The sequence below is a fragment of the Clupea harengus genome, chromosome 6 (assembly GCF_900700415.2).
Source record: "Clupea harengus chromosome 6, Ch_v2.0.2, whole genome shotgun sequence".
NCBI classification, from domain to species: domain Eukaryota; kingdom Metazoa; phylum Chordata; class Actinopteri; order Clupeiformes; family Clupeidae; genus Clupea; species Clupea harengus.
The window spans coordinates 14,827,522-14,845,021 of record NC_045157.1 but is presented as its reverse complement, the minus strand read 5'-3'; the positions used below and the strand labels follow the sequence as shown (position 1 = coordinate 14,845,021).

The 17,500-nt window shown below is 46.8% G+C and overlaps 1 protein-coding gene across 5 annotated transcripts in view; it reads left to right on the top strand.

Moving 5' to 3' along the window:
- Positions 1 to 17,500, top strand: part of nav2a (neuron navigator 2a) — a 101,998-nt gene that overhangs the window by 26,764 nt on the left and 57,734 nt on the right. For 3 of the 5 annotated variants that reach the window (XM_031569134.2, XM_031569132.2, XM_031569135.2), the window contains exons 3-7: positions 2,502 to 2,554; positions 10,074 to 10,146; positions 10,519 to 10,741; positions 11,433 to 11,489; positions 13,723 to 13,856. In XM_031569134.2, coding sequence (XP_031424994.1) covers positions 2,502 to 2,554; positions 10,074 to 10,146; positions 10,519 to 10,741; positions 11,433 to 11,489; positions 13,723 to 13,856 — 540 coding nt within the window. Of the gene's footprint in view, positions 1 to 2,501; positions 2,555 to 6,434; positions 6,797 to 10,073; positions 10,147 to 10,518; positions 10,742 to 11,432; positions 11,490 to 13,722; positions 13,857 to 17,500 lie in introns of those variants that run through there. The other 2 variants (XM_031569136.2, XM_031569133.2) reach the window with 2 other exon arrangements.

The following is a 17,500-nucleotide window of genomic DNA, read 5'->3' as shown; positions in this document are numbered from 1 at the left end:
TGGTACTGTTAAGCCCCCCCCCACACAGACACACACACACACCCATGGGAAAGCAACTGTGTCACTGCCACAGTCTCCACAAGTTTCACAAAGCCACTCCACTCAAATGATGAGCTTCCGCCCTCGCCCTCGTCCCCGCTGCCACAGCCTTGCAGACAAAGAGGAAGCATCAGTCCCATTCCCATTGCCTCTCCAGTTAGTCACTGGATCCCCTGTTCGCCCCAGACAATCCAGAAAAGCCCCGCTCACAGGCTCAGACAGCAGGGGATTTTCTGTGGGTGAGAAGTGGGTTGCGCACCAACAACCCTGCTTTTGAGACGCTAACGAGGGGCTGCCTCCCAGACTCCCATGCTCAGCTCAGTGCGGGTGCCCCAGTGACTCGACCACCGCAGTCTCTGCAGTAAAACAAAAAAACAGAAAGAAAAAAAAAGACCCCTCCAGAGACGACTGAATGGGACGCTTAGATAGAATGGAAAGTCCCTCGTCAGTTATCTGATTTCTCCTCATAAAGCTCTCAGTCTCCACATCCCAGCTGGGTCTGTACCCACGCTACTGTACGGCCCAGAGAGGCTCCACCAGGGCACAGTCACATGCAGTTATGCCCTCATGCTTCACATGCAAGCTGCAGTCACTATACAGACCTTAAACTAGCAGATGAGGAGATACAGAGAAACAGAGAGAGAGAGAGAGAGAGAGAGAGAGAGAGAGAGAGAGAGAGAGAGATTGACTTAAAGGCAGAGAGAGCTGGTGTCCATTTCAGCAGAGCACACAGCTGACTGATGAAGCACAGCCTGGGGTCAATCCAAAGACACACACGCACACACACACACACACACACACACTGACCCCAGCTGACTAGTGTGACTCTGAGGTCATGTGACACCGTCATCACTGCCATCCCAACTGTGTGTATCCACTTTGGCCCACTTTGTAGTTGCCCCCAGAGACACAGGGGGAATCTTACACCACACAAATGCCCCTGCAATCTGAGTGGCTCTCTGGAACACGTGCACACACACACAGGCACACAAACACACACACACACACACACACACACACACACACACACCCTCGCACTCAAACATACACACACACTGCCTTTGATTTCCTCTGGATGCCTGATTGATGGCGGGCTCTGTCGTTTGGCTAGGGTAGGGGGAACGTATGAGCCCAGAGCCAGAGAGATGTAAAGGGAGATACAGCCATGTGTCGGCACTAAACCTCTTTAGCCACATGTAACGTTTGATTTCTCCTGAGCGTTTCAACTCAAAAGGAGCTTCCCTGCGGTGAGGAAGAGTCACAGTTTCTGCTCGGATCCGAGTGCGCAGAGCCACCGTCATATCTGTTACAGGCCCGCCAGAATAAATCTCTTTGCAGCGCAGCGGTGAGATTTGACACGAGGCCCACATCCCCCAGACCACTTCCTCAATGTTTAATATTAAAGAGATGGAGAGCTAATATACTGGGGTGCACAGCTGTGTGTTATGAGTACTGTCATTGTGATGGATGTGTGCATTTGGAGCTGCTGTTTCCATCCCCATCAAAGATCTCAGTTGTAGCCTCACCAAATTGTTTATGAAGTATTTATGATGACGTTATTGGGTGTCCTGTCAGCGTGGACATTCACACACATCTTGCCATTCCCATATATGCTGTAGGTCACACACACACACACACACACACACACACACACACACACACACACACACACACACACACACACACACACACACACACACACACACACACACACACACACACACACACACACACATTTGGTGGTGTCTCGGGGCTCCCCTGCGGAGCCCAGGTCAGGTGAACAAGCACTCCCTGTGAGTCAGCCCTTTACCCGCAGTGTAGGTGGCATGGTCACATGGGTCCCACGGCGAAGCTGCACCGTGGGCCCCATGGGGCTCGAGGCGCAGGACTGTGTGTTGTCAGCACAGATGTCAGCTGTGAGAGGCAGGCCAGCTCAGGAGGGGGGAGGACGGCTCAGTGTCTCAGCTGCTGTGGGCTGGGCCTGGGGTGGATGAGCTGGCTGAGAGGGGGGAATCACCCACCCCTGAGAACAACCCCCAGCTACTCCCAGAGCAGGGGAACAGAGCTGCCGCTGCTGCTGCTCCATCCTGACCGGCGCCCTCTGCTCCCGCACACACACACACACACACACACTGACACAGAGTCACACACACTCACACTCACACACACACACACACTCACACTAGAGAGACATTTGCTCCATCTAGATCTTGTTTCACCACACTGGAGGCAGCAGTCACGTCCCAACACACGCTTACACGGTCACACACAAACAGAGTCACATAGTCACACACACGCACACACACACACACACACACACATGTAAAACCACGGGCCTGCTCTCGTAGTCTATTTAAAACAGGGCTGGCTTGAGAAAAAGGCACAGCCATGCTTTGACTTATAGCTGAAGGGGAATCGATTGCTGACTGGATTATATGGTCTTTATCTCTCCTCTTCTTCAGCCAATGAGAAGATCGAAGACATCAATGGATGCCCAAAGAGTCGGTCTCAGATGGTGAGTAGTCATCCCTTTCTTTCATGGGCTCAGAGTTGTGTGTTTTTCTTGGTAATTTAGTGTTGTTGCACATGTGGCTGTGTGTGTGTGTGTGTGTGTGTGTCTATGTGTGTGTGTGTGGCTATTCTACAAGTGGTTGTGGGGGCTTTGATTTCCAGTAAAAGTTTTTATAGTGTGTGTCTGTGTGTGTATGAGTGTGTGTGTGTTAGCGTGTGTGAGAGAGACCAAAGGACAGTCAGCGATCGATGGAGACTTTAATGCAGTTATTTTCACATTGCCGCCTTCTGCGGTCCCCCTCTTGACAAACATCTGCCTGACTTGTCTTGGACCATTGGCACACACTTGAAAAAGCCTCTGGACAGAAAAGCTTGGAAGCGTCCCAAGCTTCTGTCTTACGATTACAGACAGAGAAACAACTCTATTTATGCCACCGCGGAGAAAGATTACGGAGAGAAAGAGGAGAAGAAAGCCAAACTCCTGGCTTAAGTATCAATGACAGTAAAAGAAAAGTTTTTTTTTTTTTTCTCTTTTTGGAGGCAATGAGGGTCTTTTTGTGGCCGGTCATGATTACAGGGGGCTACTGTAAGGTCCTGATTGGCTAGGAGCTGATGAGTGGTTTCCTGTCTTTGTTGGGGAGCGGAGGGTCCTGTATGTGACTACATGTGTTTTGTGTTTGTGAGGCGGTTTTACTCGATGGGCGCATTAGGCTATTGCTGGCCAGATCTGTGGCTGGTGGTGAACAGGGGCTAATGGGTGAGTGGCAAGCTAAGTTTGGGCCTGGCTCCAAACCACACAAGCGGTGAGGGAGTGAGAGAGAGTGTATGTGTGTGTGTGTGTGTGTGTGTGTCTCTCTGTGTGTGTGTGTGTGTGTCTGTGTGTGTGTGTGTGTGTGTGTGTGTGTGTGTGTGTGTGTGTGAGGCGAGGGGGGGGGGGGGGGTTGGACAGTCAGTCAGCCATAGCTCTTGAGGGCCTATTCCATCCTTCTCTATTTCTCCTTCTTTTTCTCACTCTCGTTCTCTTTTTCTTTGTTTTGCTATTGCTGTGGCTCTCTTTGTTTTCCATGCCCTCTCTCTCTCTCTCTCTCTCTCTCTCCCTATATCAGTTAGCCCCCAGCCCATCAAGACCTAATTAGGACCCCTCGGAACGGTGTAATTGAGAGCCTTCCAATACTCTCCACTATCTGTGTGTGTGTGTGTGTGTGTCTGTATGTGTGTCTGTATGTGTGTGTGTATTGTTTACGTATGTTATATTCTGAACAGCCGTCTGCCTTGCTCTGGCAGGAGACTGAAGCACTCAAGCAGTGCTGGAGGCAGGTGCAAACACAGCCATTATGCAAATGAGCTTTAGTGTGTTTTCAGTCTCAGCAAAATGGTGTGTATCTGTTTGTGTGTGTGTGTCTCTGTGTGTGTGTGTGTGTGTGTGTGTGTGTTTGTGTGTGTGTGTGTGTGTGTGTGTGTGTGTGTGTGTGTGTGTGTGTGTGTCTGTAATTTGGGCCCAGCTTTGGACAAACCGCTTCGTGGAGCTCATTTACGCCTCTTGGGCTGATTGCCGTGGAAACAGAGTACTCCATCTCAGACGAGGCGGTGCAATTAGCATGACTGCTCTTAACCCCCACCACAGCACAGTAGATGTGTAAACACTCTCCAGCATATCAAAGGATGGAGCTTGCAGTTAAAGCCAAACTGACAAGTAGGAAAACATAAGGAGGAGGTGGAGGGATGGTTAGCTGGTTACACAACATCCTTTCTTCATGTGTCACAACAAGGTTTTGTGGTGTGTGACCACAGAAACCCCCCTCAGCACACACAAAGACACACACACACACACATGCAGACACATGGACAGACATGCAAACACAAATACAAACACAAACAGACATATATTCTTACATGCCCTTAACTTTTCTTTTCCTCATAAACCCCTGTTGTCTCTTACTCCACCTATGTAATCTGCAGTAATTTTTACACACACACACTCTCACTCACACACTCACACACACACACACACACACACACACACACACACACACACACACACACACATACACTCACACAGACACAACTCCCTCTCTCACTCTCTCACACACACAAAAAGTTAGCTCCTCCACCCGCTCCCTCTCTGTATGACAGTACCGTGCTCTTTCCTTCATTAGAGGCCCCTTTCATCTGGGTTCGAGGTGCTTCCTGAGAGCGGGACACTTGAGACAGTGTCCTCCCAGAGGTCACCTCCTCCCCAGGGGACAAACACAAACTAGTGCACTCTCATCTGCATATCCATGGAGCTGGGATCAGCGCTGCTGTTGGCACTGGGCTGCTAAAAGCACACAGGAAGAGCAGTGGCCTGCCGTTACACTAAGGGTGGGGGGCTGCCACAGTGGTGCTGTACTCTATTAGGTCTCTCTCTCTCTCTCTGTGTGTGTGTGAGTGTGTGTGTGTGTGTGTGTGTGTGTGTGTGTGTGTGTGTGTGTGTGTGTGTTGTGTGTGTGTGAGAGAGAGAGAGAGAGAGAGAGAGAGAGAGAAAGAGAGATTCAGAAATGTGTAAACTTTCTCTCTTCCTGTTGTGTTGAATACAAAACTGGGTTTGTTGTCGTGACAGACCTACAGAAAATGGTCTAGATGTATTAATAATATTGCTGGAACTTACTAGCACTAAATCTCTAACGAAGACAAGAAGTCAGAATAGGGACATGGCGTGTACTGGTGCTGTAGCAGAGTTCCATGTTTCTGTCTCACTGTCTCACGTTTGCTCTCCCTTTGCCTTCATCCATACCCCCTCTTCTTCCTCTGTCACTCTCTGTTGCTAGGGAGCGATGTGGCGGGAACTCTCAGTGGTTCTACCCAGCTACATAAAAAAATACAGGAGGGAATTACTCTGCCTTGTCTTTCATCCAGTAGCTAGTTTGTGGAGTGTGACTGCCAAGTGAAACACATAAATACACTTTGCTCTCATGCATGCTGTAGTTCTGACACACTGTTGTCTTGTCAGATTTACGTGTTTGCCTTTGGGGGTAATTACAGGGTAGACCTCGGGCCTCTGTAAGACACGGCCGAACCTCCTCCTTTGGCTCCGCATGGCTGTGTGTGTGTGTGTGTGTGTGTGTGTGTGTGTGTGTGTGTGTGTGTGTGTGTGTGTGCACTGGTGACATGTTTCGGTGGAGCTGCAGCTAAAACAGGGCAGCTCAAGAATCCCCTTAGATGAGTTCACTCAGTTTGGAGAGTGCAATAAAGTCAGAGCGGGAGAGAGAGAGCGGTTGGGTTGGATTCCTTGAAAGAGGGTTTGTGTGTGTGTGTGTGTGTGTGTGTGTATGAGTGTGTGTGTGTGTGAGAGAAAGAGAGAGAGAGAGATAGTGAATGAAGCATGTCACCTGTCAACACCACACTGTCTCTCGGAGGTGACAAGGTAGCCCAGATCAGGCAGCAAGGATGGGATCACACACTCACCCTCACTTCCTGGAGCCAGTCTTATGAATGGCTGGTTTGTGCCGGCGACATACTTCTGCACCCTTGTTTTAACTTTCGGCGGTTTGAAAAGCGTGACGGCTGGCAATGGGCCTCGTCGTGTTGCACTCAAAGCAGCACATGTGAAGCACTGTTAAGGGTGACTATGGATCATCCATTGTGTGTTTGTGTATTTGTCTGTGCATTCGTTGAGAGTTGGTTTTCTGTGCTTGTGTATGAGTGTGTATGGCGGCATGTGTGTTTCCCTGTTTGGCTGTTATGATTTGAAATGGGTCTTGAATGACTGACAGGAATGGTTAGCTATCAGGTGGTGCTGCTGCTGCTGAAGCACCTATCTCAGCATAGTTGTGTGTGAGCAAGAAAGAGATCAGGTTAATATTTAACTCCTAATTATGGGGAATAACTGGTTTACCTCTCCAGCTCCTACACATCCATGTCTTTCCTGTGTGTGTGTGCATGTTCTGTTCATGTGTGTGGTTTATGATTCACACTCTCTTGCTGTGACAGTGTGAGCAAGAGACATGTTCAAAGAAACACATCAAATGAGAGATAGTCAATCAGAAACAGATAGAGTGAGAGGTGAAGTGTGGGTCAGTCGGCTGCCATGCAAAACATACATGGAGTGTCGTATCACTCGAGCGACACGGATGGGTGTGACCTGTTCAGGCTTTGGTTTCGATCATTATGCTGCTCTCCTGATTTGAGTGTGGGAGTCAGCTTTCTACTCTGCCTCTCTCTCTCTCTCACTCTCTCTCCATTTGAACATCTATCTGCACAGGTGAAGGTGAGAATGGTCTTGTGTTGACTATTAGCTGACCAATCAATTTTACATGGCTGTATATTGGTGGAATCAGTTGAAGATTCTGTTGGATCAATATTATATCTTTCTGGTAATCACTTGCTGTTTTGCATGTCATTTGAAGTGATTTTAATGCTCGCCCTATTAACGAAATATGTACATATACATGTATATAATACAGATTAGGGAAAGATGGTTTTATTCTGTCAAATGTTGGAATAAATGTCAGGCGGTGTTGTGTTTTGGTCATTTTGTGATGAGATTTATTATTATTATTATTATTATATATTAAATTGATAAAATGTGTTGTGAAAGAGGTCGTCCACAGTGCAGGGCTGCATGAGGGATTGTGGGATTCCAGCAGGACAGCCGTGTGGACAGGAGCTGTCCTCTGAGGCTCGGAGACAAAGCCAGGGATGGGGGACACAGCTAATGCAGCAGGAATGCCTGTGGTGGGGCTGTCACTGGGGTACAATAGCGCTGTGCCGCTGCGCTCCTTCATGTTTGTTTAGAGGGCTGACGCCCGTAGCAGACCGCTGCTCCCCGGCTTGGCTGGGACTCAGTGTCCAGTAGGTGTGATATGTGCTTTGGCTTTGCTCTCTGGTGTTGGGAGGGCTCACTGCTGTGTTCATACAGGTGTGTTTGAAGGTAAGGTGCAAGTGGTAGAGGTTTCTCTAAATGGTTGTGATGCAGTAGCACTGATGTAGTATGATGTGGGATTAGACTGATAGCTAGTTTTCTTTGCAGTCTGGTTGAGTGGTCCCATACAGGATTACAGTGTTATTTCAGGGCAATCCTATAGCATTGATATAAAGTTCCAAGGTCCCTCACTGTTTTCAACTAATGACCTATAAGTGTGCTTTGCAGTGCCTGTGTACAGTGGTGTTGTTAATGTTTTATTTATTTATAACTGCATGGTAAAGACGTTCATATCGCTTCCTCCTTACACCGCAGGAACCTTTGACTCTTTGTTAGCTATTCACAGTCTTTATATTGACCCGCTTGTTTTCACTCTTCACCATGATGTCATCTGAAAGTGAGGGTGTGTGTGCGTGCGTTTGCAGGTGTCTGTTTGCCGTGTGTAGGCATTGCAGGCGTGTCCCCTTCACTGTCGTGAGGCAGAGGCTTGTGAGGGGAGAAAGTCCCTCGCTGCTACCCGCTCTCCACCCGTTTCCCCGTGCGTCACACGGACACGGATGTGTTGACTCAGTTCACGTTTATTGGAGTGAATGAATGGGCTTTTTTTTACGAAGTGCGTGTTTTACACAGCGTCTGTCGGGGCAGGCACCATCCGTGTAAACATAGGGAAGTCTTAGCGTTACAAGCAGTAGATGGTATCTAATGAGCTCCTCTGACACACACACACACACACACCGAAACCTGAGTGATGGTGTTTTATTTGTGGACTGTCTGGTCTGCTTCGGCTCCCTCTGTTTATAGCGTGCGCCCTGTGTTTACGGGGGCTCCGGTGGATGGGTGAATGGTATAGTTCTCGAGGACGGGGATTGATTGGTACAGTACTCCGGCACCTTGTATGGCTGCTTTGCCATACAAGGGATGAGGCCTTGTTCTGAACTATAAATGGGAATTGCTTTGGTTTGGAGTCTCTCGTCTTAATGCAGCCCAGGGCACTGATTGATTAGACATGAGCCAAGAATGGTGTTTGTTCATATCTTTCTCCATGTGTTTAATGGAAGTACGCCTTGATTCTGTCCTATGTGTGTGTGCATACTGGGGCAGTTGTGTGTCACAGGTGAGTTGTGTTATGTGCTGACCAAAGTCAAGTCAAAGTGAGTCATCCTTCAGAGAGGAAGGCTGTTGAATGGTTTATTGATCAACCTTTGCTCTCAGTAAGACACTCTCCTGCTCTCTCTCTCTCTCTCTATTTCTCATGCTATCTCTTTTCCTCCCTATTCCTCTCTCTCACTCGTTTCATTCACACGTTGCCCTTCACCCCCCCTCTCTTTTTATATTTATAAACATTGTTATTTTTACCCCAGTTTTAGCGGGTAGGGGTATTTTGGAAGGGCAGTGGAATGTAGAGGGTAGAGTGCTCTGGATTCATGTCAGCTTGCCTGACCCTGCAGGGCACCATGTGTCACCAGTGAACAGCTGTGCTGAGTTCAGAGGGGACAGTATAACAGTGGGGCAGCGATGCCCCACTCACTGATCTCAGAGCAGTCAAGGCTGAAGGAGTACTCCGTACACAACAAAACAGCTATTTGAGTGGTAATTACTGGTGGTATAGCACCATGTTTGTGTATGTGTGTTTTTGTGTGTGTGAGTGTGTGTGTGTGTGTGTGTGTGTGTGTGTGTGTGTGTGTGTGTGTGTGTGTGTGTGTGTGCATACATGCCTGTGCTGCCATTTGTTCTTGGATAGTCCTTTGTTCACTGGGGATCCTGACTGTTGGCCTGTTCTTAATATGGATTTAATTTTCATGATATTGACACATGAATCTGTCACTTCTGATGGTTTCACCTGACAGTGCCAAACCCATGGGGTATGAGGCTGAAACATGACCGCCAGATATGGCCTTTTGTATCGCTTTTTAATTTGTTGTCATACCCTGCAGTTAGCCAATCAGGACAGTTTCTTGGCCACAGCTGAGTGACAGCTTTGCACAGCTGGGTCAGCATTGAAACCTGATGTCGTCTCCTAGCAACCGGGCAGACAGTATGCCCTGGGAATACGTCTGGCTCCTTTGAATGCTGCTTTGACTGCCCTATCCTGGTCACGCATGTTTTCTGATAGAGAGTATAACACATAACATAACCCTACAATGAATGTACTAAAGTGACTGTGACTGTACCTCATCTAATGTCCCTTTTTGATTGGTTTTAGAAGATGCATCTTTAATTTTGTCAAAATCTGTCATTCTTAAAGTCGGTTTTTACTATAAATAAACTTTGTTGACTTGAGGCCTTTTAGGTCAGGTACAGTTCAGAACCAATAAGGTCATCTGCTGTGAATTTCTGTGATGAATTGGTTTTGACTTTCCAGTGAATCTCTCTCTGTTCGCCTAGAGTGACTGAAAAAAGGAATAAATCTAGGTCATCCAAACTATTTTTATGACAATTTGTTTTGTTTTTTGCACTCTGTGCCATGATTTCAACATCAAACGAGGATTAAACACCACAATTGTGGTTTCAAGTTACACTGAACCTTTTATGTGTGTGAAGAAGGAAATTTGCAGTATCTGAACCCTACGCTTTTCTCTCCCTCTCTCCACATCTCCTCTCCTCTCTCTCTCTACCTCTCCAGCTCGAGAACATTGACGCCTGTCTGACTTTTCTGGCAGCCAAAGGTGTGAACATACAGGGTCTGTCTGCGGAAGGTAAGCTGAGAAAAAGAGAGAAAAACTAACTTTTTTTCAGTTGTCCCACTTGGACTGAATGTGCTTTTTTGGTTTACTTTGAGGTATTTTTGGAGAGCCTCTCAGTATGAGATGGACACATACTGTATTCATTCAGGCCTCACATTGGCCGTAAACATGCTATGGCATTTGTCATTTTTAGTTTTCTTCTGTTTTCTTCTATGATCTTTTTGTATTCTGTTGTTGAATTACATCAGTGTTGACAATGTACTCCCATCCAAATCCCAACCTCCTGGTTCTCTGTCCCTTAATCTGTCTCTTGCACTCTCTCTATCTGTCTCTCTCCCTCCCTGTCTCTATCCCCTCATCCTCCTCCCTTCCTCCGCTCCACAGAGATCCGCAATGGGAATCTAAAGGCGATCTTGGGGCTCTTCTTCAGCTTGTCTCGCTACAAGCAGCAGCAGCAGGGCCAGCGGCAGCAGCACCACGCTGCCCAGCAACCCCCGGCCCCGCAGAGCAGCGCCCCTGCCCAGGTCACCCCCTCGCATGGGCTTGCCGCCTCCTCTCAGGGTCCCCACCTGCCTGCACACAAAGCACAGGCAGAGATGCAGTCCAGGTGAGCCTCCGCCTCCATCACCAAGAAGGAGGCGCAGAATAGAGATGAGAGATGGGCAGAATGTTGAAATCCTAGAAAGCTAGGAGGGGATGGAGGGAGTAGGATAGAGGATCAAGTGTTTATGAAATCTTTCAAATGCCATCCAGGTAAAAAGCATAGACAGTCCTGCTGACAGAGAGATATTTGTGTGTGGAGTATTGAGTAACAACATCGCATCATCGAGAGTCTGTCTATGATACTTACAGTATTTGAGGTATATTTATATTGATGAACCAAAACATGTATTTAGATAATATGAAGTCAGACATGATTTAGTATTTTTAGAAATCATTCCAGAGTTATTGAATCCTTGATTATCCCTTTGTCTGGCTGATATGCCAACAAAGACATAGAGTGAATGCAGCCAACGTAGTTGACAAGTCCTAAGTAATGTTGTATGTGATGGAGTGAATGACTGTAGTATAGAGCCAGTCACCTCCCTCCGTGGGATGGCACTACATAGATACATAGTCACCTTTGGCCTCTACTCTAGAACTTTCTTTGGCTACAGCTTTACATTTCGCCTTTACTGTTGACATTCCCTTTGCCTCTGCATTGCTTCTCCACTCATTTCTATCTTTCTTTCTCTTTCTCTCTCTCTTCATTTGTGTGTCTCTTTGTGTCGGTCTGTCTCCTCTCTTCCTCTATCTAGGGATGCCTCACAGAGTAAACTGCTCAAGTTTTCCCTTGGTCAGAAAAAGTCTTCTAGGTCAGCTCTTCCACTCGTGCTTATGTCTCCTGATCCCAGTGCTCTTCCTCCTCCTCACCCTCCTCACCTTCCTCACCTTCCTCTTCCTCACGTTTCTCATGTTCCTCCTGATGCATTTGTTTTTTTGTTTGTTTTTTGAAAAATCTGTAAGTGTAAAGTAATACCCCAACCTGGCTGCAGTGGAATAAGGTCCTTCTAATCACGCCTCATTTGAAATGGTGCTCAATGGGGTGTGAGGGACCTTTAGATAACCCCTACTTTGGTGTGTGTGTGTGTGCGCGTGTGTGTTCATGTGTGGTTGTGTGGTGCTGTGTCTCTGTGTTTGTGTGTGTGTGTGTGTGTGTGTGTGTGCACGTACGCATGGGTATGCATGCTTCCTCCTATTTGAAAATGACATTAATTATTAACTCGGAGTGTACCGCGGTAGCAGCTGTGGTTGGATTGTTCTCCCTCACATATGATGGCTGGAACACGTCTATACATGTGGTTGACTGAACAACAATGCCTAGATTTGTTTTGCCAATCACATATTTATTGTTCAAATAAATATGTCACTTAATGTCATTCGTATATTAATCTCAAATAGGAATATTACCTTTTGGAACCTTATTGTCTGCTAACCTTTAAGAGCTTTCAGCACTGTTCAGATACTGCATGATAACAACCAAAATGATAGCATACCTCCCCCTACTGGTAAACAGTTTAAATTACAGGTAAAGCTACAGCATGAGTAATGTACTGCATATTGAAGTGGTGTGTTTAAAAAATGAATGCCGTGGTCTTTTACTCTGATGTTCTTCATTTCCTCGGATTTCATAATTTGTACAAAATATCATATGTCTGAGCAAAGGGCGAGCGAACTGAAAATAGCTGCTTAAGCTCAAAGCATCCATCATTTCTCTCAGTGGTCTCCAAATAGAAGTGGCTTGGTCGGCCCCGGAGAAGTAATGAGTTTTTGGCTGAGTGAACAGTGCTTTGAAATCAGCAGGATTAAGGTTTAATCGCTGTCAGTCTACAAAAGCAGTGTGCAGGAAAACTGTAAGTCAAATGAAGTGTGACACACGCAAACACACACACAGAAGAAACCCACCAGTCAGTCATATTTAATAGCACTGAGCCTGTTGGACTTCTGATCTTCAGCAGCAAACATTGAGAAAACCCCCTCCACCCCCTTTCCCCATAATCGGCTTATCGGCAACTGTCTGCGCGAGTTCCCGTTAGCGCGCTACCAAATTAGCAATTCATGTGACTGCCGTAGGCCCTCAGGGGCTGCACGGAATTAAATAGTATTGACAGACCATGCTGGTGTGTATATATGTGTGTGTTTGTGTGTGTGTGTGTGTGTGTGTGTGTGTGTGTGTGTGTGTGTGTGTGTGTGTGTGGGGGGGGGGGGGGGATTACTCTTGAAGGGGAGACTAGTGATATTCATGTGAAATCTCTCAAGGCTAATCCGTGTCACCGATCAGTTTCATCCATGTCTAGACACATGTGAAGCGCTGGTGTCAATGATGTATCTGTCCGTCTGTCACTCGGTGACTCTCCATCTGAGAGAATTCCCATGACTCCGCAGGTCAAACACACATGCCACGTTCAAAAGGGCTTTTGTTCTAGTTTTGTAGGCAATTTTTTTTTTTCACTTCAGGGGATGTCATGTGTCTTGCATGTGTGATGCTGATCATGGGCATTGACCTGGCTCAGTGTTATGGGTCATTTATATGTTTGACCTTTGATTTAAATCAAGCCACCCAATTAAACTATGAAAATGGCAAAGCCTCAATAACTTATAATAGTTTTAACATTTAACCACAAATTACATTTGTGGTCAACCGCCAGCTCTAGCCCTGGAGAGGCACTAGCCCAGAGGAGCAATGGGGTGCTTCACACGTGTATGTGTCTCATGTGCTCATGGGGTCCTCTATAGTTTCCCATTTTGCCTATAGATAGAGCCAAGACTTTTCTCATCGCAACATACAAAATGCACATCAGCCGTTAGACAACACTTGAATAAGGAAGAGTGTACTATATTTTGGGGAAAGGTAAGGTCGTACCTAGTGGTCAGAATGTGCAACATCAGCATCGTACGTAGTCCTTGACATCGGACCTAGTGGTCAGGATGTGCTACATTGATGCTGATGCTGTCACCTCCTTCTCCTCCTCCTCCTCCTCCTCCTCCTCCTCCTCCTCCTCCTCCTCCGTGTCTCCTCCCTCATGTCCTTCTCTCTAACCCCTCCAGACTCCCCGCCCCCACGTCCAGGATGTCCACTGCGGGCAGTGACAGCTCTCCTCGTGGGTCCATCAGCACTGCAGGCAACCGCCGCAGCCAGGGCTTCAGTGACAAGTCCAAACCCGCCCCAGCGTTGGCCAAAGGTAAGCCCGACCAGCCTGATCATGCCAAGGCTGAACTGGTGGTTGATCAGGGACATTATTGTAAACACTCAACAAATGACTTAGTCATAGGCTAGCTGTAGCCCAAATAATGATTGGTTTTCAAGGTCCCTTTCCCTTTGATTGGCATCGGTGAGGGATTGTATTGTGTAGTAAGATTAGATGTAGTTATATTATTGTATTTGCATGTGTGCCTTTGAGAGGGAGAGAGTGTGTGTGTTTGTGAGAGGGAGAGTGTGTGTACTTGCGTATGTAGTGTTCATAATTCACTCAGAGTCCTTTGTATCTCTGCCCTCGGTCTGTCCTGATTGGTTCCACACTGCCCTTCCCAGAGGCCTGCGTGGTTCATCATATGGACCCTGCTCTGTGTCTTTGTGTCACACCAATTTAGGTTGCAGGTCTCCTTTTAGCCATGAAATGAGCGTGAATTAGACACAATATGCCCCATAGAGAAAGTACTGAGGCATTGGTGAACGTGCGTGCCTGATGTATGAGTGCTTTTGTGGTAGAGGTGTGTCTGTGTGAGAGATGTTGTGTATGCATGTGTGTGTTTGTGTGTGCGTGTATGTCCATGTGTGAACACATGTTGTGATTCTGAGTGCAAATAGCCTAAGGCCTTGCCCTCTAACCCCCTCCATTTGCTGAGGTTTATTCCTGCTTGTGCTACTGCCTGCCTAAGTGGAAAGTGTCAGTTATTCAGGTCAGTGTGCATTGAGACTGTGTATTAGATCCTGTGTGTACGTGTGTGTGAGTTCCTGTGTATGTGTGGGGTTTCTGTGTGTGTGTGTGTGTTTATGTGTGTATATGAGTGCCTGTGTGCATGTGTGTTTCTGTGTTTATGTGTGTGTGTGTTTCTGTGGGTGTTTGAGTTTCTGTGTGTATGTGTGTTTCTCTGTGTGTGTGTGTGTGTGTGTGTGTGTGTATAAGTTCCTGTGTGTGTGTGTGTGTGTGTGTGTGTGTACAAGTTCCTGTGTGTGTGTGTGTGTGTGTGTGTGTGTGTGTGTGTGTGTGTGTGTGCATGTGTGTGTGGTGGGGTGGTTGGGGAACTGCCATGAGCCAGTACCAGGTCCCCACTTCAAAGAGGCTGAACAGAGCAGCATTGTCATATGGGTCGGATCAGAACAAACTGTGAAAAAGGGGTCACAAACTTAGCAGCTGTTACATACTGTACATTTTCATTGGTACTCACATCCGTTTACCTACTAATGGATTAAGTGCCTCAGCATATAAAGCTTGTTTGTTTGCTTAAACTTACTGTGTTCAGTTCCTGTTATGGTCATACCATGAACTTGGTGTGTTCCTGTGTCCCATATTAGCTTATGGTAGAAGATTTATAGGCAAATGCTATAATGTGTTGCTATTTTTAGACTACAGACTCACAGGTGTGTGTGTGTGTGTGTGTGCGTGCATTTGTATGTGTGTGTGTGTGTGTGTGTGTGTGTGTGTGTGTGTGTGTGTGTGTTAGCTACTCTTTTGTAACGCATGTCAACCCAGTGGCCACCTGTGTGTAACTGGACACTTAAAAACTCTGCTGTGAACAGAAGAGGTCACCTCACAGTCCCCTCTCAGGAAATACTTAACACTTAAGCCCACACATACTGTACTTTGGACAGGAAGTTACACAGTCTTGTACGGATGAGTGTGGATGTGACAAAGAGAGAAATAACTTGATTGCACGTGCTTGTGTTGAGTTTTTGTGTGTGTGTTTGTGTGTGTGTGTGTGTGTGTGAGAGAGTGTCTGTGCACGCGCGCGCGTGTGTGTGTGTGTGTGTGCGCGCGCGCACATGTGTGTATGTCATGCACACTGTGTGCATTGATTTGTACTTCAATAAATATGAAATATAATGGTTACTGATCAATGCAGATCCACAGCATTAAGCTGAGAACACAGCCAATCGGCATGCTTTGATAAGACACCAATTAGTGAACCAGTTCTCAAGAAGAAAGGGAGGTGAACAGTAAAAAGGGGAAAAGAAAGAGAGAGAGAGAGATGGATTGGTGAGAGGAAGAAAGAGGGGCATGATTGAGAGGAAGAGAGAGAGGGATTGTTGAAAGGAGGACAGAGAGGAGGTGGGTGGACCACTGCATGAGGGCACATAGCATTTAGCTCCCGTGCTCCCACTGCAGACCCCATTTGAGCAGAGTCTGTCTGAGCTCAAGCTAGTTACAGTGTGGAACACCACAGCAGCGAGGTGTCTCGGACCTCTCTCTGGAGTGGAGACTGAGAAACGTCTGGAGATATAAGAGTTGGACACTTGGACAGCTCATGCATCTGATGACCCACTGGCTACTAGGACACTAGGGCGCACTTGAATCCCTCTGGTGTTCTTTCAAAATCTCTCTCGCTCTCTCTCTCTCTTTCTCTCTATCTCTCTCTGGGAATGAACATATCCAATTATGAAGTTTGTTTGAACTCATTTGTTTGACTTTGCTGTGTAATTCAGTTGAGCTCTATTCATGACTGACGTTGGCTCAGTGTAGTTCAGTAATTACTCTGTGTCCTGATTTACCAGTCATGCTGTTTAGACAGAAAAGAGTTAGTGAATCAGAAGATATCTCTGTGCTGGCATTTTTATGTGTGGTGATTTTGAATACTACGGCCTCTTAAGGCGTTTAAAATGTAAGTTGTGTGGCAGTCGTATCAGATTATGTATCCTGTACTAGCTTGGAGCTTTAAATGGTGTTGGCACTCGATACATTTCTGTCTAAACACCAGCAATAACAATAAGATTCGTCTTTGAGAATTGGTCAGGGAGTCAGGTGCACTGTGTGTGTGTGTGTGTGTGTGAATGTGTCTGTCTGTGTGTGTGTGTGTGTGTGTGTGTGTGTGTGTGTGTGTGTGTGTGTGTGTGTGTGTGTGTGTGTGTGTGTGTGTGTGTGTGTGTGTGTGTGTGTGTGTGAATGTGTCTGTCTGTGTGTGTGTGTGTGTGTGTGTGTGTTTGTGTGTGTGTGTGTCTCTCTGCTTATATCTGTGTGTGTGTGTGTGTGTGTGTTTGTGTCTGTGTGGGTATGGGTGTGCATGGCAAACTGTGTTGAATGAAAGGACAGCTGAGCTGTATGGATTCTATTTCTGGTTAGCAGACAGGAGGGACCTCTAAAGTTGAACTGTGCCTCTGAACAAAGCCCCGCTGTCCCACAGTCCCACAGGGACACCTCTGAACTCAGAGAGGGAGAGAAGGAGAGAAAGCAGCAGCAAAGTACAGAGAGGGAGAATAGGAGAAAGAGAGAGAAAGAAAGAGAAAGAGAGAGAGAGAGAGAGAGAGAGAGAGAGAGAGAGAGAGAGGGAGAGAGATAAAGAGCAGGCTGTCTGGTTTGTATGGCAGGTAGGTCATGAAGAGAGTCTGTATTCTTATCCTCAGATGCCCACTTTGCCCACAACAAAAGTGAGCTGATAAACATTTATACGGAGGGCTTTAGCCTATTTTTAGCCCAGGGGTCTATAGCCATAGTCTAGGGCCCATAGCCCAAGTTGTGCCTTTACTGGTTGCCAGATTTATTCATTCCATCTTGTTGTGCATTATTTCAAAGCTTACAAGTGTTTATTGGGCATATACAGAACTGTCAGGTGTTTGTGTCATGTGCTTTATATATGTTTTATGAGAATTTTGGTTACACCTGAAGTGTGA